Raw genomic sequence first — 24,605 nt, 5'->3', positions numbered from 1 at the left:
CTAGCATTGTACATTATTAACTACATTCTCTGTTGTTTTACCCCGAGGGCATTCTGATGGAAACCTGTTTACCCGCCGAGGTTAAGGATTGAAGTCGAGACTGCCGGGACAACGATGCTGCTCCTGTCAGATGTGACTGGTCTGGAGTAATTGCAACGACAAGAAATCACTACAGACTTTATTGAAGACTAGAGTGGATAACAACTCTATTATTATTTAATTGTTTATTTATCTATTTATTACCAGTTATGACTTTTAGATCATTTAATTCTGTGTTTGTATGATTTGTGTAAATCGTGTATTTATTTAAAGTATCCTCCAGGCCACCCATGAAGGATGGGCCCTGCTGAGTCTGGTTCCTCTCAAGGTTTCTTCCTGTAATTTTCAGGGAGTTTTTCCTTGCCACAGTTGCCCTCGGCTTGCTCAACAGGGGTTTTTGTATCTGTTGGTCCTGGATTTTGTAAAGTTGCTTTGAGACAATGTCTATTGTAAAAAGCGCTATATAAATAAAGTTGACTTGACTTGACTTGTTTTTGGTATGTATACTTTTTTATTTCATTCATAGTTTTGTAGGTGAAGTACAGTATGAAATTAATTTTAATCTAATTTTTTCCTAATTCCAAATAATTAATTGTTAATACAGTTATTTGTGCTCTTTTTTATTCTTGGTTTGCTAGGTGCATTAAAATAAATATAACTCTACAAATATTCCAAACTGATTCTGAATTAATTAATATGATTTATTAAATAAAACCCTATTTTGGACCTTGAATCTCAGCCTTCAGCATTTTATATTGTATGGAAACAACGTCAAACCACATTGAGATGAGGTCAGGGCCGTATTCAGTGACATAACATTTGAATGATAAACATTAAAGTGTCCTAATTCCTCTGCTCACTATTGTTACCAGCTTTTGATCATTACTGGTTTTGCTAACGCGATCAAGCCACTAATTGACACTAAAAACACAAACTAATTAATCATGGCTGTGATAGACCAACTGAACATAATTTAGGCTCCTTAATGCAAACAAAAATGTGTACAATTATAGGGTTTTTATGGTACAATTCAAATATGTGCAGATTGTTTTTTTGCACATGTAAAATGTTTTAACTGACACAAAAAAAAAAAAAAAAAGATTTCTAGTGTTTTCACTGATCAACATTGTATTTTATAACTATAAACACATTTAGAATTTGATTTAGCCATTTTCCCCTTTCTGATGTATTCATAGATTAATTTAAGCAATGCTGGGAACATGTGTCACCATTGTAGTGTAGAAACACACAACACTCATACAGAATCAAGGGAATTTTATGACCAATCAATAATTTAGGTCTTTTGTTGTACTGACGCATTACGTATGTTTCATGTAGCAAATCAAACTTGGGGGCGTGATTCATTTCGAAAGTATAAAAATATCAGCAGCTCAGATCATACTTCATTTCATCATAAATTTTGTACTTACAGAACTTTATTCTGGTAAAAGCAGATATATAAGTTATTACTTTAAACGGTGTACACTGTTCTTAAATACTATCTTGATGAATCTTACAGAGCTGAATCAGTTGGATTACTGTCTCAACATCTCCTGTACAGAGAGACCTGGATCTCCTGCAGTTTATATTTTACTGTATGTTTCTGCTGCTATTGTGGTTCTACTAACACTGGGTGGAAATCTGCTGGTCATCATCTCTGTTTTTCACTTCAAAAAGCTTCATACACCGACCAACATGCTCGTGCTCTCTCTGGCCATATCAGATTTCCTCATCGGAGCTTTAGTGATGCCTCCATTATTAATCTGGACAATCGAGTCCTGCTGGATTTTTGGTCAAAGGTTTTGCATAAACTTTTCAATCTCTTCAATCTTCCTGACATCCATATCCATATACAATGTTGTTCTGATTGCTGTTGATCGATATTTTGCCCTCTCAAACCCATTTCTCTACATGAACAAAGTCTCAGTGATGAGGATTAATGTTGTGATTGTTATTAACTGGTGTGTGTGGATGGTATACAGCTTTGCACTGCTTTATTTTAATGGAACTCTAAGCAGTTGGACAAAATGTCCAAATGTCTGTTCGCTTATTTTTAATGAGGTTTTGTCTGTAATTGATCTTGTATTTACGTTTATTTTTCCATGTTCTGTAATAATCATTTTGTATTCTGGAGTTTTTGTGATTGCTAAGAAACATGCCACTGCTATCAGAGAGCTTAGTAAACAAACAAGATCTCAAACACACACCGAGTCCATGAAATCTGAGAGAAAAGCAGCTAAAGTTCTTGGCATTTTAGTTTCCGTGTTTATGGCCTGTTTATTACCATATTATATTTATAGCTTTGTAGGTGAACTACAGTATGTTCTGAAATCTGTTATGATATTTTATCTTACTTCCACCATTAATCCGGTGATTTATGCTCTGTTTTACCCCTGGTTTCGAAGGTGCATTAAAATAATAATAACACTACAAATATTTCAAACTGATTCTGGATTAATAAATGTTACTTCATAAATTAAACAATTTTAGACCTTAAAGCTCAGATTTTATCATTTTGTAAAAAAACAATACATGTAAAAAGATTGTACCAAAATGCCATGTAAGCCTGTAATAATGAGATAACATTGTATTGATGTGGTGCTCATCCAGAACACTGATAAATGCAGAACTCAGGGTCTTTGATTGTTTTAATGTTTTATGGGGTTTACAAATAACACCCTTAAATTAGTCACCCAATGTAAAAATGTAATCAATTCATTAACACTGTAATACTTCATAATTAAGCTATTTTATCAGGACTTTAAACAATTCTGTGGTCCTCACTCACTTTTATAAACAAACAAAAAACCACATCTGACAACAAAAAAACTAAACAGATTTTAATATGTAATCATTTTCTTCAAAGAATTCTCACAATCAAATCCATAAACACAATCTATTATTGTTCTGATTGCTGCTAATCGATTTTTTTTGCTCTCTCAAATCTGTTTCTCTACATCAGGGGTGCCCACACATTCGTGGTTTGAGATCTACTATTTCAGTCAACAGGTCATCGCTATCTTCTTTTTAAAGGTGGCCTCATCATTTTTCAAAAAAGCTTTGTAGCTTTTTTAAATGTGCTTCAGTTCCTACACTGATATTCAGCATTACAGGGCAAGCGACTGAAAAATCACTCCAAATTATTCTGATGATTTGCTCTGAATGGTGTCTGTCAGGTTGTTCTGGGTTCAGTGTAGTGATTTTCATTGTTTGGTCTTCATTACCACCTAGTGGCGGTTGCCAGTAGCTGCTCTGATTATTAAATTAAATGATGTAGAAAGGAAACGGAAAGCAGCGCAGAAACTCCTTTCCTCTTCAGGAGTTTGTGGAGTGAGCAGCTCCGTTAATCATCTTCTTTGCCTTTAAGTTCGCAGAACCCGGCTTTATCTGTGAGTTTTGCTTTGTTTATAGTAATTGCATGGCTGAATTACTGACCGGGCCAGTGGGGCCAGCGCCCAGGCGCCCTTGAGGTCAGGGGGCCCTGGGGGGGCCCTGGCCCAAAACATTTTGCGATGCCTATCAACATTTATGATACAATATATTTTTATTTCCGAGGGCCCTCCATTTTAAGGATCCTCTGACTATTAGGGACTTTGACCCCAGGGCCTCTTGGGGGCCCTAGCCATGCTTTTGGGGGCCCTAGCCATGCTTTTGGGGCCCCTAGCCATCCTATTGGGTCCTAGCCAAAATTCTTCTCTGTTATAGTTGACTCCACTCCAGACCTTGCTCATGTGGACCAACTTACTTTTATTTTCAGGTTTGTTAATAATGACGGACATGCAGTTGAGCGTTTTCTAGCTTTTGAGCCTATTGAAAACCATAGTGGGGACAGTTTGGCAGAGTGTGTCGTTGCTATGGTGGAGAATCTGGGCCTAGACTTATCCAACTGTAGGGGCCAGTCATATGATAATGCAAGTAACATGTCGGGAAAGTACAATGGAGTCCAAGCTCATCTTAAACAAAGAAACCCTTTGATTTGTTATGTCCCCTGTGCAGCACATTCACTGAATTTAGTTGGTGTCAATGCTGTTGACAGTAGCCCAGAAGCTGGACGTTTTTTTGAATTTGTACAGGCAATGTACACATTTTGTGCATCATCTACACACAGGTGGGAAAAGGTTTTCCGTGATACTGATATCAAACTCACACTGAAATCACTGTCAGGTACTCGATGGAGCGCACGAGCTGAGTCAACTAAGGCTCTTTGGAAATATTATGCACAACTGAGAGAGGCATTGAATGATATGTCTAAAGATATGGAGTAGAAATGTGTAACTCGAAGTGAAGCCTCTGCACTCTGTGACAAATTGGACACGTTGGAGATGGCCTTCATGGCATACTTCTGGGACACAATACTACAGAGGTTCCAAGCCACAAGCCTGCAGCTGCAGAAGCATGATATTGACATATGTACAGCTACACAACTTCTCTTGTCTTTACGAGACTTTGTGGCAGCACAGAGAGATAACTTTGAGGTGTTTGAAGGGGCAGCTTTAAATGTCACCACTGCTGTCTCCCAAGAGTACAGGCATGACCTCCAGCGTACAAAGAAGCGCAAAATTATGTCTGATGATAGTGCAGAGCCAGGTGTAGCATTTAACGGAAAGGACAAGTTTCGGATCGAAACTTTCAATGTTGTCATTGACAAACTTGTGTCCTGTCTCAACCACCGTTTGAATGCATACACACACTTAACTGAGCTATTTGATGTTCTTTTCATGCCTGACAATGGGTGTGTTCGAAAACCTAGGGAGCTGCCTTGCTGTCTTACTGTCTACACAGGCAGCTGCCTCAGTAGAGAGGATTCTAGTAAGTCAATGACTTATAAGTCAGGTTATTCGAACGCACTACTTAGATAGCGCTTCCATCGCGTTTCTCGTTTCGCGTTTAGCATCTTGCCATTAAAAACAATGAACTGAGGTAGCACAGCGCTAACGCTAACGTCAATATAACATTTCCCTTCATGTACCGATAATGGTTACATTTCCTGACAAGCTCGAACTTGCAAATAAAAACACTCGGCACAAGTTTATACAAGTTAAAAATCAGTAATATTTTATTTACGTTTAAAAATAACTCCATTCGTTTCTCCGACCTGTTTATTTTTCTGTGAGAGCCGACCCGCAATGAACGCTGTTGCCTTGATCACTAAGGACGCTTCCGATGCTTACTCGTTCTTGAGCCAAAATAACATTGAAATATTAAGATGCCTCAGAAGTGAGGATTTTAAGTCATCTAGGATTTCGAACAGCCTCCTTCTCGGGAGCGCGCACAGGATGACGTCAAATGCTGCCTATGTAGACAGCTCCCTAGCTTTTCGAACACACCCAATATGTCCAACAGTGAGCTCACTTTAAAGGCTAACTCACTCGCTGCAGCATATCCTTCAGATCTGAACATGAGCCTGGCAGATGAATTGATACAATACAAATCATTCATAACAGAAAAAGAAAAATGTCCTAGTAAAATGCTCAAAACCATGATAAATTTCAATTTACAGTCAACCTTTCCAAATGTCTACATAGCACTTTTTTTGACTGTGCCTATCACAAATTGTGAAGGGGAGCGTTCATTCTCCAAACTCTTTGCCCAGGGGCCCAGACTATCCGTCCTTGAGTAATTGTACTATGGTTTGTTAATATTTCTAAGATTTCATTACTCACATTGATTTGTAATACTTACATGAGTATTTACCATGTTTGTTCTTTTTCATAGTTTTACAAAATAAAAGATTACCTGTTTTTTCCAATAATAAATCCTGCCAAACACAACACTTGCCTGTTCCTTGGAGGATGCACACTTGGAAATATAGACGAGCTGCACTGCAATTTATCATCATGGAAACCACAGACAAGTCAGTACGGGTCCCAGTTGAAGGCAAAGCAAACAGTCCACAAGATGACAGGTTCAGTCCTTTCTGACAGCCGTTCCAGGAAATCGCGCTCTTCACACTCGTCAACAAGCTCTAGAGCCAGCTTAGAAGCAGCAAGAGCCCGTGCCAAAGCAGAGGCAGCCAAAGCCAGGCTGGCCTTCACAGAGAAAGAGACTGAACTCAAGATTGAGAAAGCCAAGCTGGAAGCCAGAATTGATTACATCAATCTTCAGCGAGAAGCTGAAGCTGCCAATGCTGGAGCTGTAGTATTGGAGACAGCAGCAGCAGACATAGATGGTGCTGATCGAGTCAAAGGATTTGAGTTCCTACCCCTTCAAGAGAATGCACTAAAAAGTACTGATGACTATGTAACTCACCATGCGCTGAATCACTTTGCACAGGAATACAGACACGAGAAAGATGTCTACCACCCCCTACCTCCTGTGCTCACACCTCAACCATTCACCCAGGCACCTGAAAATGAGAAGGACGTCAACCGCCCCTTGTCTCCAGTCGTCGTAGGGCAACAAGACTACAATGGTCAGAGAGGAGCTCAGTCACAGAGCATCAATAGGAAACCAATGTACCAACAAAAAGATACAAAGCTGCTTCACACAGAGTTACTACAACCAAGAGCTTATGATCATCAGCACAGTGCTCTCCCCAATAATCCATCATATTCGACCAACACCAATCAAAATGCTACAACAGCTGATCTTGCCAAATTCCTTGCTAAGAACCAGCTAGTATCTTCAGCTAGTATCATCTACAAACCAAACATAGCAAGTGTCATAAAAACCTGCATCCTTGACAATGGAAGGCCAACTTGCCTTACTCCATGTGAAAATCAGATACGTGTGAAAGAGATCTATAGTGTGAACGGCAATAGGAAGAATCCTCCTCTGCAAAAACACACACACAGTACATCAGTGGTATCAAATAAAGATAGTCTGGGGAAAAACACATTCTCTTGCACATTGTCTTTTGCACAACGGAGAATGACAACCTGCTCACTCACTCCATTGAGGACATAACTTTCCTTCAGATCATGGACAAGGAGTTCTTCCAAGATGACACAAACAGTTGGGTTGCTCCTCTCCCTTTCCGCCATTCACGCAGGCATCTCCCTAACAACAGAGAATATGCTTACAGCCGTCTGATGTCATTGCGACGAATGTTAGAAAAGAAACCTGGAATGAAAGTTCACTTCACTGAGTTCATGCAAAAAATGCTTGACAATAAACATGCAGAGCAAGCACCACCGCTCAAAGAAGGGAAAGAATGTTGGTATCTCCCTACCTTTAGAGTTTACCACCCCCAAAAACCGAATCAGATTCGTGTAGTATTCGATTCCAGTGCACAGTATGATGGCATATCACTTAATGAGGTCTTGCTTCCTGGACCAGACCTTAACAACAGCCTCATTGGAGTGCTTCTCAGATTCAGAAGAGAACCTGTGGCAGTGATGGCGGATATACGGCAGATGTTCTACTGTTTTGTGGTACGTGAAGACTGCAGAGACTTCTTACGGTTTTTATGGTACAAGGGAAATGATCTTAGTAAAGAAGTGGTCGATTACCGCATGCGAGTTCATGTTTTCGGGAACAGCCCATCAACTGCAGTAGCAATCTTTGGCCTGAGGAGGGAAGCAAAGCACCATGAAGACGATTATGGCAGTGATGCCAGACACTTTGTTAAAAGAGAGTTTTATGTCGATGACGGACTTTGCTCATTTGCAACGGAAGCTGAAGCCATTTATGTTCTACGTCGAACACAGCAAATGTTGGCTAGGTCAAACATAACACTACACAAGATCACAAGCCTCAAATCGTGCACAAGTGATGAATGCATTTCCCCCACAGGAAAGAGCAAATGACATCAAAGACCTTAACCTCTCTGTAAATGACCTACCTGTCCAAGGGAGCCTTGGGATAAACTGGAACATTATGTCGGACACCTTCACTTTCCATGTTCCTGAGATTCAAAAGCCATTCACACGTCAAGGCGTCCTGTCAACAGTGAACAGTGTGTTTGATCCATTAGGTTTCCTAGCCCCTGTCACTATTAAAGGCAGACTACTCCTTAGAGAGCTTTCAACTCAAGATACAGAGTGGGATACAGCTCTTCCTGAAGCCAAATTTGAAGAATGGAGAACATGGCATGAATCATTAACCGGGTTTCCATCCAAACGTTTCGCAAGTGTAATGCACATTTACGAAATATCGGCAGAAAAAAAAGTGGAAAATGTCGCGTTTCCATCAAGTTATGCGAAAAAACCTTTACATGGCGTGTCAACGCACTGCAGAGAAACGAGCAAGCTGGAGAGATTTAATTCGGTTTTTGCTGTAAGTAGAATTATATTTATTTTGTTTGCAGCTAAGAGACGTCGGGCAAAACGAGCAGTGGCCCATCTAATGTGGGCTCAAATCTCCGTGCCACGGCGACGTTCACCTCGCATCTGGGAATGTAAATGCACTAAACAATTTTGGGAGCACATTGTGCAGAACCATTTTTCAGACGAGCTTTGAATCAAGAATTTCAGAATGTCAAAATCAGCCTTTGATAAGCTATGCACCATGATCGGGTCATCTGTAGAGCCAAAAGTTTACAGTCACCGGCCACCCGTGCCAACTGAAAAGAGGATTGCTATTGCCATGTACAGGCTGGCCACTTGTGCGGAGTACAGGGTAGTGGGCGAGACGTTCGGCGTAAGCGTAACAACAGTTCACCGTAGTGTATACACTGTATGCCAAGCAATAACATCAAAACTAATGATCACGTGAAGCAAAATCATGTGACTTAGAGCTTGAAACGTCATCGTTTATTCGCAAAACTTGTTTCCATCCCCTTTTTTTGCATTTCGGCAATGCGATATTCTAACTTTTCCACCTTGTTCAAGCATGAAAACTTTTTTTGTGATATTTGGGTCTTTTTTCGAATTTTGAGCTTCTCCATCCAGGTTTTTTAATGCGCATTTTCAAAATTCGCAAAAAGTTGGTGGATGGAAAACCCTCTATTGTCAGCTTTGAAGGAGGTGCATATCCCACGCACGTATACGTCTATCTCTACGTCCAAAGCAAAACACATAGAACTGTGTGTTTTTTCTGATGCCTCTGTCAAAGCAATATCTGCAGTGGCCTACCTAAAGGTTACAAATGGGCATGGTCACGGTGAGGTAGGCTTTGTTTTTGGTAAGTCCAAGCTCACACCCCAGCTCGAGCTGACAATCCCCAGGTTAGAGTTGTGTGCAGCTGTATTGGCCGTTGAGATTATGGAGCTTGTCATCCGAGAGATTGATCTTAAAGTAAATGCAGTACTACTCTACACCGATAGCAGAGTCGTATTAGGATACATTCACAATAAGACGAGAAGATTTTACGTCTACGTGAGTAATCGTGTACAACGTATCCGACAGTCAACACAGCCAGAACAGTGGAGTTATGTTCCCTCTGAGCTAAACCCTGCAGATCATGGGTCCCGGTCTGTTCCAGCTGCTGAGCTTGCAAGCACTTCATGGCTGACTGGACCAACTTTCTTGACCAAGCCAACCAGATTCTCACACTGAGAATGAGATGACATATGACCTCATAGATCCAGATTCTGATGCTGACATTCGTCCTAAGGTAACCTGTTTCAACACGCAAATTAGGAAGGATAAGCTGGGAGATTTGAGCGTTTTTCCAATTGGAACTCACTTACTAAAGCTGTAGCCCGTCTCAGTCACATCGGTCAATGCTTCAGAATTCCATTAAGCAATCTTGGCTGTGTCGGATGGCACATGTGTAAGGATGGGTTGTCGGTCGCTGACATCACCAAAGCGGAGCAAGTCATCATAAAGTGTGTGCAATATGAAAGCTATTCAGAAGAGCTGAAATGCATCAAGTCAAACTGTGACCTTCCTAAAACAAGCCCTCTTCGACCAGTGGTTGACAACGAAGGCATGCTGAGAATAGGTGGACGCATCGACCAGGTACAACTTAAAATGTGTGAAGCCCATCCTCTCATTATACCAAGCCGTCACCAAGTAGCAACTGTGCTCGTCCACCACCATGAGTGTGTGAAACATCAGGGCAGACATTTCACTGAAGGAAATTTGCTCAAGAACCAATGGAAGAGAGTTCAGGCCTTGGCAGAGACCTGGGCTAGATGGCAACGAGAATATTTGATCACACTTCAGAGTCGGCAGAAGTGGCAATCACAAAAACCCAATCTCAAGGAAGGAGACATAGTTCTAATGAAAGACAGACAAGCAAAAAGAAATCAGTGGCCAATGGGAGTTATCGTGAAAGCCATTCCCAGCTGAGATGGACTGGTTCGGAAAGTGTAAGTCAAAGTGACAAGAAATCAGACCGTCAAGATTTCTGAGGTTGTCCTTCTTCTTTGTCAGGAGGACGAGCAAACCCAAGAGACCTCTCCTTTAACTCAACAGTCTCTCGCACATGAGTCAATAACAGAATAGCTGTGTTACGTGACTTGCTAGTAATGTAATTGTCATAGGCCTCGGCTTACAACTCAACTATTCTTCTGTAAAGACTCTATGGACTGTAGGTCATTATGTGTAGTGGCATATTTCCTAATATGCCAGGCAGGGAGTGCATTGGATTCAGTGTAGCGATTTTCATTGTTTGGTCTTTATTACCACCTAGTGGCGGTTGCCAGTAGCTGCTCTGAATAGAAAGTCTGTTGATAGAAATGATGTAGAAAGGAAACGGAGAGCAGCACAGAAACTCCTTTTCTCTTCAGGAGTTTGTAGAGTGAGCAGCTCCGTTAATCATCTTCTTTGCCTTAAAGTTCGCAGAACCCGGCTTTATCTGTGAGTTTTCTTTGTTTATAGTAATTGTACTATGGTTTGTTAATATTTCTAAGATTTCATTACTCACATTGATTTGTAATACTTACATGAGTATTTACTTAGACTTATTTATTTAGACTTCATTATTTTTATGTGGGGAAAAAAGCTTTTACACAAGTAGGTTGATCTTAAAAAAATGCTGGCAGATGTGGCACAGTTTGATGTTAGGGTATTTTACCTCAGCCAGCAAGTTCCAAAATTGTCCAGCAGAGGCCTCTACTTCATATAAATGTCAGGTTGTAGGTTAAAAATTTCTCTCTCAGCTTCTTCCACGTAGGAACGTTGCAGTGTGTTTGCAGTGTTCTTGTCCGAATTGAACCGTTTTTGGTTTATTTGTGCTTGGTTGTGCACTCATCTTCACAAACAGTGTAGGTAACAAAAGGAAAAATGCAACTGGCTACTGATGAATGAACTTGATTCACAGTGCTTTAGGCGGGCTGAAGCAGAGCCACTAATTAGAAAAACACAAACGAATTATTCATGGTTGTGAAAGACCGACTGATCATAATCTCGGCACCTTCATGCAAACAAAAAATGTGTAAAATAATATGATTTTTATGGTACAGTTCAAAGATCTGCATATAGTAACTTTTGCAAACCCCTATTTTAGAAAGGTTGGGACATTCTGTAAAAGTTTAAAGATTTACAGTGTTTTAATAATAAACAAGTAAACTGGTCACAGGTGAGGGAATCTTAAATGGTTGTGAGGATCCACCAGAGGATCAGTCTTTACCAGCACAGATGAGTTGTGGCTCAACAGTTTATACCAAACCTTGTGACAGAATTGTCAATCAGTTTAAATAAAACATTTCTTAATGCAAGATGATAAATAATTTAGGTCTTTCACCATCTACTGTACATAATATTGTGAAAAGATTCAGGGATCTAAAGAAATCTTAGTCAAGGCAGGAAGCCACTGTTCAATTAACCTCAGACAGCACTGAACAAGAAACAGCCACGTTACTGTGATGAATAGTGCTACAAGAGCTTGAAAGTACTTTGGAAACCCATTGTCACTTAACACAATCCACCACTGCATCAAGAAGTGCAATCTGAAACAAATCCATACATCATATATGTACAGAAATGCCACCAACTTCTCTTGGTCTGAGCTTACCTCAGATGGACCAACAGACAGAGGAAAGGTTGTTGTGGTCAGATGAGTCCACATTTCAGCTTATTTGTTGGAAATTTGGCATTGTTGGAAAAGCAGGACCATCCAGACTGTTATCAGTGAAAGGTCCAAAATCTAACATTTGTCATTGCATAGAGGGGCATCAGTGCATCTTGTATATGTCTGAAGGTACCATTAACACGGAGATGTATTTTTTGGATTTTAAAGCGACACATGCTGCTCCATCTTTTTCTAGGAGGTCCATGATTATTTCAGCAAGACGATGCCAGGCCTCATTCTGTTTGTGCTACAACAGCATGACTTCATAGAAGTATAGTGTAGAAACACACAGCATTCATACAGAAACAAGGGAATTTTATGACCAATCATCAATTTAGGTTTTTTGTTCCACCAGGGCATTACATCATATGTATTTGTCAGCAAATCAAACTTGGGGGCGTGATTCATTTCTAAAGTATAAAAATATCAGCAGCTCAGATCATACTTCATTTCATCATGAATTTTGTACTTACAGAACTTTATTTTGGTAAAAGCAGATATATAACTTATTTTTTTAAACTGTGTACACTGTTCTTAAATACTATCTTGATGAATCTTACAGAGCTGAATCAGTTGGATTACTGTCTCAACATCTCCTGTACAGAGAGACCTGGATCTCCTGCAGTTTATATTTTACTGTATGTTTCTGCTGCTATTGTGGTTCTACTAACACTGGGTGGAAATCTGCTGGTCATCATCTCTGTTTTTCACTTCAAAAAGCTTCATACACCGACCAACATGCTCGTGCTCTCTCTGGCCATATCAGATTTCCTCATCGGAGCTTTAGTGATGCCTCCATTATTAATCTGGACAATCGAGTCCTGCTGGATTTTAGGTCAAGGGTTTTGCATAATCTTTTCAATTAATTTAACCTTCCTGACATCCATATCCATATACAATGTTGTTCTGATTGCTGTTGATCGATATTTTGCCCTCTCAAACCCGTTTCTCTACATGAACAAAGTCTCAGTGATGAGGATTAATGTTGTGATTGTTATTAACTGGTGTGTGTGGATGGTATACAGCTTTGCACTGCTTTATTTTAATGGAAATGTAAGCAGTTGGACAAAATGTCCAGAAGTCTGTTCACTTTTTATAAATGAGGTTTGGTCTGTAATTGATCTTGTATTGACGTTTATTTTTCCAACTTCTGTAATAATCATTTTGTATTCTGGAGTTTTTGTGATTGCTAAGAAACATGCCACTGCTATCAGAGAGCTTAGTAAACAAACAAGATCTCAAACACACACCGAGTCCATGAAATCTGAGAGAAAAGCAGCTAAAGTTCTTGGTATTTTAGTTTCTTTGTTTATGGCCTGTTTATTACCATATTACATACAAAGATTTGTAGGTGAACTACAGTATGTACAGAAATCATTAATTATAATTTGTCTTAATTCCACCATTAATCCGGTGATTTATGCTCTATTTTACCCCTGGTTTCGAAAATGCATTAAAATAATAATAACACTACAAATATTTCAAACTGATTCTGGATTAATAAACGTTATTTCATGAATTAAACTATTTTAGACTTTAAAGCTCAGATTTTATCATTTTGTATTAAAAAAAAGCATGTTAAAAGATTGTACCAAAATGTCATGTACACCTTTAATAATGAGATAACATTTTATTGATGTGGTGCTCATCATTTGTTTGTTTCAATATAATTGTTTTAATTGCTGTATACTAGTTTTTATTTCCACTGTTAAGCACACACTGTTGAGCATATTGTGTCACACGCAGTATGGGTCCTGAGTTCAATATTTAACTCTTTTTATTGCTTTTGAGGAGTTTGAATGTTCTACCTGTGTCTTTTGGGGTTGTATTTTTATTTGAGTAATGAAAATAAGCTAATTACTTGCCCATTTGTATTGTTTAGCCCTATGAGACATGATGGCACCTGCTAAAGTTGTAGCTCTGTAACACTCAACACTCAAACTGTTATTAGCTTGAAGAGTTAAAAAATATTTGTTAATTTAAATGGGATTTACAAATAACACCCTTAAATTAGTCACCCAATATTAAAAGTGTTTCTTTTTTTAATTGTTTAATAACATCTTAATGCTTTATAATTAAGCTATTTCATCAGGGCCTAAAACTATTCTGTGTCCTCACACACTCATGAAAAATTATGAACAAACAAAAAACCTCATCTGACAACAAAAAAAAAAACAATTAATTTTAATATGTACTATCATTAAGAGTTTGGTAGATGAAGTAAAGTGCATTTAATAATTTTAACTCTACACATATTCCTAATTTTAATAAATAAAACACTATTTTAGAACTTAAATTTTATATTGTATTAAATCAACAAGTCAAACCACATTGAGATGAGGTCAGGGCCGTATTCAGTGACATAACATTTGTATCGTAAACATTAAAGTGTCCTAATTCCTCTGCTCACCATTGTTACCAGCTTTTGATCATTACTGAATTTGTTAAAGCGATCAAGCCACTAATTAGAAAAACACAAACTAATTAATAATGGTTGTGATAGACCAACTGAAGATAATTAAGGCTCCTTAATGCAAACAAAAAATGTGTAAAATTATATGATTTTTATGGTACAATTCAAATATTTGTAAATAGTAACTTTTTTTCAGAAAGGTTGGGACATTCTGTAAAATGCTATAATCTGTAAAACTCACAAAAGCAAAAAAAAATAAAGATTTCCAATGTTTTCACTGATCAATGTTGTACTTTGTAAATAAAAACACATTTAGAATTTAAGACCTACAACATACTCAAAAAGTTTGGATAACGCAAAAGATAAAAGTTTAAATATTTACAGTGTTTTAAAACATTCCACAGGTGAGGGAATCTTAAATGGTTGTGAGGATCCACCAGAGGATCAGTCTTTACCAGCACAGATGAGTTGTGGCTCAACACTTTATACCAAACCTTGTGACAGAATTGTCAATCAGTTTATATAAAACATTTCTCAATGCAAGATGATAAATAACTCATGTCTTTCACCATCTACTGTACATAATATTGTAAAAAGATTCAGGGATCTAAAGAAATCTCAGTCAAGGCAGGAAGCCACTGTAAAATTAACCTCAGACAGCACTGAACAAGAAACAGCCACGTTACTGTGATAAATAGTGCTACAAGAGCTTAAAATTACTTTGGAAACCCATTGTCACTTAACACAGTCCACCACTACATCAAGAAGTGCAATCTGAAACAAAGACAGATCCATACATCATTTATGTACAGAAATGCCACCAAATTCTCTCGGTCTGAGCTCACCTCAGATGGACAACAGACAGAGGAAAGGTTGTTGTGGTCAGATGAGTCACATTTCAGCTTATTTGTTGGAAATTTGGCATTGTTGGAAAAGCAGGACCATCCAGACTGTTATCAGTGAAAGGTATCAGTTTAAAGGTACCATTAACACAGAGGCGTATATTTGGATTTTAAAGTGACACATGCTGCTACATCTTTTCTAGAAGGTCCATGATTATTTCAGCAAGACGATGTCAGGCCTCATTCTGTATGTGCTACAACAGCATGACTTCATAGACACAGAATGCGTGTGCTTGATTGGCCTGCTCTGGAGCTCAGATCTTTCTCCTAATGGAAATGTTTGGTGCAGCATCAAGAGGAGAATCGGACGCTGGCGAGCACAGATTGTTGAGCAGCTAAAATGTAATATCAAACAAGAATTGATGAAAATTTCACCTGCAAAACTGCATCAATCAGTGTCCTTATGCCCCAAACCATTAAAAAGTCTCTTTAAAATGAATGGTGATGGAGTGTGTTCCAGGCCTCAGATTCTGAATGTGTTTACGTTTACAAAATACAATAAAGCTGATCAAGGAAAACATTGAAAATCTTTTCTTTCTTATTTTATCAGTTAAATAAAGACTTACGAGAATTAACAAATCACAGATTTGTTTCTATTGCATTTTACTAACCATCCCAACTTTTTTGCAAATGAGGTTTGTAAATAAGTAGATCAAAAGACTTTCCTGAATAAATAATAAATAGCCACCCAATACACACAAACAGTGCTGGAAACATGTGTCACCATTGTAGTGTAGAAACACACTCATACAGAAACAAGGGAATTTTATGACCATTCATTTATTTAGGCTTTTGTTGCACTGAGGCATTACGTATGTTTCATGTAGCAAATCAAACTTGGGGGCGTGATTCATTTCTAAAGTATAAAAATATCAGCAGCTCAGATCATACTTCATTTCATCATGAATTTTGTACTTACAGAACTTTATTGTAGTAAAAGCATAAATATAAGTTATTTTTTTAAACTGTGTACACTGTTTTTAAATACTATCTTGATGAATCTTACAGAGCTGAATCAGTTGGATTACTGTCTCAACATCTCCTGTACAGAGAGACCTGGATCTCCTGCAGTTTATATTTTACTGTATGTTTCTGCTGCTATTGTGGTTCTACTAACACTGGGTGGAAATCTGCTGGTCATCATCTCTGTTTTTCACTTCAAAAAGCTTCATACACCGACCAACATGCTCGTGCTCTCTCTGGCCATATCAGATTTCCTCATCGGAGCTTTAGTGATGCCGCCAATAATAATCTGGATAATCGAGTCCTGCTGGATTTTAGGTCAAAGGTTTTGCATAAGCTTTTCAATTAATTTAACCTTCCTGACATCCATATCCATATACAATGTTGTTCTGATTGCTGTTGATCGATATTTTGCCCTCTCAAACCCGTTTCTCTACATGAACAAAGTCTCAGTGATGAGGATTAATGTTGTAATTGTTATTAACTGGTGTGTGTGGGTGGTATACAGCTTTGCACTGCTTCATTTTAATGGAAATGTAAGCAGTTGGACAAAATGTCCAGAAACATGTTTGTTCTTTTTGAATGAGGTTTGGTTTGTTATTGATCTTGTATTTACGTTTATTTTTCCAACTTCTGTAATAATCATTTTGTATTCTGGAGTTTTTGTGATTGCTAAGAAACATGCCACTGCTATCAGAGAGCTTAGTAAACAAACAAGATCTCAAACACACACCGAGTCCATGAAATCTGAGAGAAAAGCAGCTAAAGTTCTTGGCATTTTAGTTTCCGTGTTTATGGCCTGTTTATTACCATATTACATACTAAGTTTTGTAGGTGAAGCACAGTATGTTCAGAAATCTGTTATAATATTTTATCTTAATTCCACCATTAATCCGGTGATTTATGCTCTGTTTTACCCCTGGTTTCGAAGGTGCCTTAAAATAATAATAACACTACAAATATTTCAAACTGATTCAGGATTAATAAACGTTATTTCATAAATGAAACTATTTTAGACCTTAAAGCTCAGATTCTATCATTTTGTATAAAAAATGCATGTCAAAATATTGAACCAAAATGCCATGTACACCTGTAATAATGAGATAACATTTAATTGATGTGGTGCTCGTCGAGAACACTGATCATTTTTATAAATTGCTGAATACTAGTTTATTTTTCCACTGTTAAGCACCATTAAGGATGTTTTACCTGTGTTTTTTAGGGGTTTTTTTGTTTTCATTTTTGAGTAATGAAAATAAGCTAGTTGCTTTCCTATTTGTATTCTTCCCTATGGAACATGATGGCACTCACTAAATTTGTAGCTCATAAGACTCAATTATCATTTATTTTAACTTTTAAGCTTATTGTTACCTTTTAAATGGAGAGTTAAGAAAAATGTGTTAAATCAAATGGGGTTTACAAATAACACCTTTAAATTAGTCACCCAATATTAAAAGTGTTTATTCCTTAAATCATTTAATAACATTTTAATGCTTTAAAATTAAGCTCTTTTATCAGGACTTGAAGCTATTCTGGGGTCCTCACTCACTTTTATAAACAAACAAAAAACCTCATCTGACAGCAAAATAACACAACAGATTTTAATATCTAATCATTTTCTTCTAACCCTTCTCACAATCATAACCATTATATACAGATTATTATCCTGATTGCTGCTGATAAATTTTTTGCTCTATCAAATCTGTTTCTCTATATGAACAAAGTCTCACTGAGGAAGATTAATGTTGTGATTGTTACTAACTGCTGTGTTTGGCTGTGTAACTTTGGAGTGGTTTATTTCAGTGGAAATGTTAGGTATTTACTGTCTAGAAATGTGTTTCTTTGTTCCGAATAAGGAGTTCCTAAACCTTGACCTTATATTTATTTTTCTATGTTCTATGAATAATCAGAGTTTTTGTTATTGCTAAGAAACATGCCACTGCTATCAGAGAGCTGAAAGAAAAAGAAAAGTGGAAAGAGTCTTCTGTATTTTATTTTCTGTTTTTTTGGTATGTACAGTGTATCACAAAAGTGAGTACACCCCTCACATTTCTGCAAATATTTCATTATATCTTTTCATGGGACAACACTATAGACATGAAACTTGGATATAACTTAGAGTAGTCAGTGTACAACTTGTATAGCAGTGTAGATTTACTGTCTTCTGAAAATAACTCAACACACAGCCATTAATGTCTAAATAGCTGGCAACATAAGTGAGTACACCCCACAGTGAACATGTCCAAATTGTGCCCAAATGTGTCGCTGTCCCTCCCTGGTGTCATGTGTCAAGGTCCCAGGTGTAAATGGGGAGCAGGGCTGTTAAATTTGGTGTTTTGGGTACAATTCTCTCATACTGGCCACTGGATATTCAACATGGCACCTCATGGCAAAGAACTCTCTGAGGATGTGAGAAATAGAATTGTTGCTCTCCACAAAGATGGCCTGGGCTATAAGAAGATTGCTAACACCCTGAAACTGAGCTACAGCATGGTGGCCAAGGTCATACAGCGGTTTTCCAGGACAGGTTCCACTCGGAACAGGCTTCGCCAGGGTCGACCAAAGAAGTTGAGTCCACGTGTTCGGCGTCATATCCAGAGGTTGGCTTTAAAAAATAGACACATGAGTGCTGCCAGCATTGCTGCAGAGGTTGAAGACGTGGGAGGTCAGCCTGTCAGTGCTCAGACCATACGCCGCACACTGCATCAACTCGGTCTGCATGGTCGTCATCCCAGAAGGAAGCTGACGCACAAGAAAGCCCGCAAACAGTTTGCTGAAGACAAGCAGTCCAAGAACATGGATTACTGGAATGCCCTGTGGTCTGACGAGACCAAGATAAACTTGTTTGGCTCAGATGGTGTCCAGCATGTGTGGCGGCGCCCTGGTGAGAAGTACCAAGACAACTGTATCTTGCCTACAGTCAAGCATGGTGGTGGTAGCATCATGGACTTGGGCTGCATGAGTGTTGCTGGCACTGGGGAGCTGCAGTTCATTGAGGGAAACATGAATTCCAACATGTACTGTGACATTCTGAAACAGAGCATGATCCCCTCCCTTCGAAAACTGGGCCTCATGGCAGTTTTCCAACAGGATAACGACCCCAAACACAACCTCCAAGATGACAACTGCCTTGCTGAGGAAGCTGAAGGTAAAGGTGATGGACTAAACCCAATTGAGCACCTGTGGCGCATCCTCAAGTGGAAGGTGGAGGAGTTCAAGGTGTCTAACATCCACCAGCTCCGTGATGTCATCATGGAGGAGTGGAAGAGGATTCCAGTAGCAACCTGTGCAGCTCTGGTGAATTCCATGCCCAGGAGGGTTAAGGCAGTGCTGGATAATAATGGTGGTCACACAAAATATTGACACTTTGGGCACAATTTGGACATGTTCACTGTGGGGTGTACTCACTTATGTTGCCAGCTATTTAGACATTAATGGCTGTGTGTTGAGTTATTTTCAGAAGACAGTAAATCTACACTGCTATACAAGCTGTACACTGACTACTCTAAGTTATATCCAAGTTTTATTTCTATAGTGTTGTCCCATGAAAAGATATAATAAAATATCTGCAGAAATGTGAGGGGTGTACTCACTTTTGTGATACACTGTATATTCTATATTTCATTCGTAGTTTTGTAGGTGAAAGGCAGTATAAAATTATTCTGAAATTAATTTGAATCCTATTTTTTCTTAACTCCAATATTAATCCAGTTATTTATGCTTTGTTTTACTTTTGGTTTACAAGGTGCATTTAACAACAGTTAGTTAAACAACAATTAGTGTCCTCAGCTCCCAAACCACGAAAAAGTCTCATTAAAAGGAATAGTGATGGAACACCTTGATGGAGTGTGTTGCGGGCATATAATTCTAAATGTGCTCATATTTACAAAATAACAAAAAGTTAATCAGTGAAAACATTGGAAATCTTTTCTTTCTAATTTAATCAGTTAAATAAAAATTTAGGAGAATTAACAAATCACAGATTGTTTTTATTGCGTTTTACAAACTGTCCCAACTTTTCTGAAAATGGGGTTTGTAAATAAGTACACCAAGAGTACAAAGACTTCCCTAAATAAACTATGCCACCCAAATGGCTAATTTAAGCAGTGCTGAGAACATGTGTCACCATTGTAGTGTAGAAACACACAACATTCATACAGAAACAAGGGAATTTTATGACCAATCAATAATTTAGGCTTTTGTTGCACTGAGGCATTACGTATGTTTCATGTAGCAAATCAAACTTGGGGGCGTGATTCATTTCTAAAGTATAAAAATATCAGCAGCTCAGATCATACTTCATTTCATCATGAATTTTGTACTTACAGAACTTTATTCTGGTAAAAGCAGATATATAAGTAATATTTTTTAAACGATGTACACTGTTTTTAAATACTATCTTGATGAATCTTACAGAGTTGAATCAGTTGGATTACTGTCTCAACATCTCCTGTACAGAGAGACCTGGATCTCCTGCAGTTTATATTTTACTGTATGTTTCTGCTGCTATTGTGGTTCTGCTAACACTGGGTGGAAATCTGCTGGTCATCATCTCTGTTTTTCACTTCAAAAAGCTTCATACACCGACCAACATGCTCATGCTCTCTCTGGCCATATCAGATTTCCTCATCGGAGCTTTAGTGATGCCTCCATTATTAATCTGGACAATCGAGTCCTGCTGGATTTTTGGTCAAAGGATTTTGCACCAGCTTTTTGATCATTTCAACCTTCCTGACATCCATATCCATATACAATGTTGTTCTGATTGCTGTTGATCGATATTTTGCCCTCTCAACAGGGCTCTCAACTCTGAACAGAGTCTCAATGAGAAACATTATTGTAGTGATCATTATTAACTGGTGTGTGTGGCTGGTATACAGCTCTGGAGTTTTTGTGATTGCTAAGAAACATGCCACTGCTATCAGAGAGCTTAGTAAACAAACAAGGTCTCAAACACACACCGAGTCCATGAAATCTGAGAGAAAAGCAGCTAAAGTTCTTGGCATTTTAGTTTCCTTGTTTATGGCCTGTTTATTACCATATTATATTTATAGCTTTGTAGGTGAAGTGGAGTTTATTCAGAAACTTGTAATTATATTCTATCTTAATTCCATGATTAATCCAGTTATTTACACTCTGTTTTACCCCTGGTTTAGAAAGTGTGTTAAAATAATTATCATTCTACAAATATTCCAAACTGATTCTGCATTTACAAATGTTTTTTATTAACTGAAACAATATTTTAGACCTTAAATCTCAGATTTAGGCATTTTGATAGAGACTACAGTTGCAGTCACAAATATTCAACCCTCTAACCTTAAAAGTTAATATTGGAATAAACTGAATACAAATATACACGGTCTCAGTAAACAGAGAAAGAACTTCAGTTGATAAATACACGCCATTTTAAGAACATTATTTGACATAATTTTGTAGTAAGTAAATCTAGTTTTCCTGACAAATGTCCATGTGAACTATTATTTAACCCTCCATCACTAATAAGCGATTTCAGGAAGTGACAGTAAGTGTGAAATCTTCACCCATTTGTCTCATGCCAAAGGATCCAGCTTGTTAAGGTTTAATAGCTTTTTGTGCTGCAACTGCTTTCTTTAAAAAACAGCAAATATTTTCTATAAGGATTTAAATATGGACTGAAAAGATCCACTTCAGGCTATTCCAGGACTGATTCCCTAACCAAGCTTTGGTTGACTTGGAAGTTGACTTATGCTTAGAGTCTTTGTCTTGCTGGAAAGTCCAAAAAACCTGCTCCGGAAAATTCAGTTCCCCCTGTTACCCCTTTAAGTGGTCAAAATCACTGCCCGTTGAGCAGTTTATGTGTGCTTTATGTGGAATAAGTTTATAGTGGTATGTTCTTTTTATCAGCCTACGGTAAATTTCACATTTAAACATTAATATTATAGTTTAAAGTACTAAGTGTACTTCTGTCAGAGGTTTTATTGCTCAACTGCAAGTCAGATCTGCTTTTACCCAGCTGTTGTCAGCCTCAATGTTAAACATATAGAATTGACGCATCAGATTTATGTGACTAATATATTTTAATATAGGACATGCTCATGTTTAAATGTTAATTTAGAATTAGATTTTATTTGATTGTTGTTTGATTTTCTGTCCCCTCATTCTTGTCACACAAGCTGAAGTGTGACAAGTGTGTCTTGCATGACAAGACACAAAGTAGTCTGTGTTGTTATTTTAGGTTACATCAGCATTAGCAGTGTGATGTGTATTTTCCTGGCTGTTAGATTTGGTCAAAATTATTAGTATTATTATTATTATATTAAATCTGCTGCTGATTTATAAAAGAGTAGCTCCACGCTTAGCTCTCATGGCACGGGGGAGAGGATGCTAGGCCAGGGAGCGAGAGCTGTAAGAAAAACAGATAACAAAGTAGTGTCTAGATGGGATTAATGCACTGTGTCAATAAAGAACTTTGAGTTGACCAGCAATAATGTGTGTGTGTGTGATAATGATAATAGGAGTTCTGTTGTTGTAGTTATATTACAACCCCAATTCCAATGAAGTTGGGAAGTTGTGTAAAACATGAATAAAAACAGAATACGATGATTTGCAAATACTTTTCAACCCATATTCAATTGAATACACTACAAAGACAAGATATTTAATGTTCAAACGGATAAACTTTATTGTTTTTTTGCAAATATTCACTGAATTTGATGCCTGCAACACGTTCCAAAGAAGTTGGGACAGGGGCAACAAGCCGCCAGCTTCTCTGGGCCCGAGCTCATCTGAGATGGACTCATGGAAATCATGGACGTCGTGTCCTCCGGGCCAAAGAGGAAAAGGACTGTCTGGACTGTTATCAGCGCTAAGTTCAAAAGCCAGCATCTCTGATGGTATGGGGGTGTGTTAGTGCCCATGGCATGGGTAACTTGCACATCTGTGAAGGCACCATTAATGCTGAAAGGTACATACAGGTTTTGGAGCAACATATGCTGCCATTCAAGCAACGTCTTTTTCAGGGAAGTCCCTGCTTATTTCAGCAAGACAATGCCAAGCCACATTCTGCACGTGTTACAACAGCGTGGCTTCGTAGTAAAAGAGTGCGGGTACTAGACTGGCCTGCCTGCAGTCCAGACCTGTCTCCCATTGAAAATGTGTGGCGTATTATGAAGCGCAAAATACGACAACGGAGACCCCAGACTGTTGAGCAACTGAAGTTGTACATCAAGCAAGAATGGGAAAGAATTCCACCTACAAAGCTTCAACAATTAGTGTCCTCAGTTCCCAAACGATTATTGAGTGTTGTTAAAAGGAAAGGTGATGTAACACAGTGGTAAACATGCCCCTGTCCCAACTTCTTTGGAACGTGTTGCAGGCATCAAATTCAAAATGAGTGAATATTTGCAAAAAACAATAAAGTTTTTTTGTTTAAACATTAAATATCTTGTCTTTGTAGTGTATTCAATTGAATATGGGTTGAAAAGGATTTGCAAATCATCGTATTCTGTTTTTATTCATGTTTTACACAACGTCCCAACTTCATTGGAATTGGGGTTGTATTATTACTATTGCTATTATTGGTAGCAGTAGTAGTGTACTTGTCCCCACCACTACCCTATGTAGGATAAAGCGGTGGTAAAGGAGACAATAAATGAATGAATATTAATTATTATTATTATTTATAATATAAAATAACAATAAAATAATAACAGTAATAAGTCAATCTCTCATTCATAGCACCACACAATGAAATGTAGTACAGCTGCGAGTTGAATTCATTTCAAGCTGAATTGTATTCAATTCTGACACAAATTCAGCATTTCATTCATTTAAATGCAAACTTAAATGTATTGTTTTTCTGTTAAGAGGTTGAGCAAAGTTAAATCAATGCAACAGATCTTTTACTTTTTATTTGACACGTATTATTTAGTATTCTGCATGTCACTATGGAAAAGCAAGGACGTGTGTATTGCATTTCACATTCCCCCATGTAGTGACTGCATTTCAGTTTGGCACTAAATTCCTCTCCATGCTTTATAAACAAAAAGAATAAATCCAATGAATTCAAATCGACTTCATGAACTTCTGAGATCGTGTTTTGCGACCCATTTAATTTAAACCGTTGCACATGTATTGAAACACGTATGTATTCAATGTATTAATGTATTAAAGCATTACCCTAAATACCCAATAAGGGGCAGCAGTACACTGCTGGTGACTGACAGTACAGGAGAAAGGGCCTCGGTTTAGTTAATTGCAGTAGAAAGAGTGCTGTGTGTAACATAGTAAAAGTTGTGTAACCTAGCTCATGTGTTTTTTGTTAAGCGTGTTCATTAAAGGTTAAAGGTGCAACTAAAGGTTCGTTCAGATGGTCAGCGACTGACTGTAAGTCATCAACAGTCAGAGCTGGT

General features: G+C 38.1%; 3 protein-coding genes and 1 pseudogene across 3 annotated transcripts; all 4 read left to right on the top strand.

The window, feature by feature from the left end:
- Positions 1 to 1,545: 1,545 nt before the first annotated feature.
- On the top strand, positions 1,546 to 2,514 carry LOC134319806 (trace amine-associated receptor 13c-like). Its single transcript, XM_063001059.1, has one exon. It carries the CDS (start codon positions 1,546 to 1,548, stop codon positions 2,512 to 2,514), a length of 969 nt encoding a protein of 322 aa, XP_062857129.1.
- Positions 2,515 to 12,486: 9,972 nt separating this feature from the next.
- Positions 12,487 to 13,455, top strand: LOC134319805 (trace amine-associated receptor 13c-like). The gene has a single exon (XM_063001058.1). The coding sequence runs from the start codon at positions 12,487 to 12,489 to the stop codon at positions 13,453 to 13,455; it is 969 nt and encodes a 322-aa protein (XP_062857128.1).
- Positions 13,456 to 16,247: 2,792 nt separating this feature from the next.
- On the top strand, positions 16,248 to 17,216 carry LOC134319804 (trace amine-associated receptor 13c-like). Its single transcript, XM_063001057.1, has one exon. The coding sequence runs from the start codon at positions 16,248 to 16,250 to the stop codon at positions 17,214 to 17,216; it is 969 nt and encodes a 322-aa protein (XP_062857127.1).
- A 3,402-nt stretch (positions 17,217 to 20,618) lies between these two features.
- LOC134320504 (trace amine-associated receptor 6-like) lies at positions 20,619 to 21,444 on the top strand (annotated as a pseudogene).
- Positions 21,445 to 24,605: the final 3,161 nt, after the last annotated feature.

The sequence above is a fragment of the Trichomycterus rosablanca genome, chromosome 9 (assembly GCF_030014385.1).
Source record: "Trichomycterus rosablanca isolate fTriRos1 chromosome 9, fTriRos1.hap1, whole genome shotgun sequence".
In the NCBI taxonomy this organism is placed as follows: Eukaryota; Metazoa; Chordata; class Actinopteri; order Siluriformes; family Trichomycteridae; genus Trichomycterus; species Trichomycterus rosablanca.
Note: the sequence above shows the minus strand (reverse complement) of the source record. Positions and strands in the feature narration are given on the sequence as shown.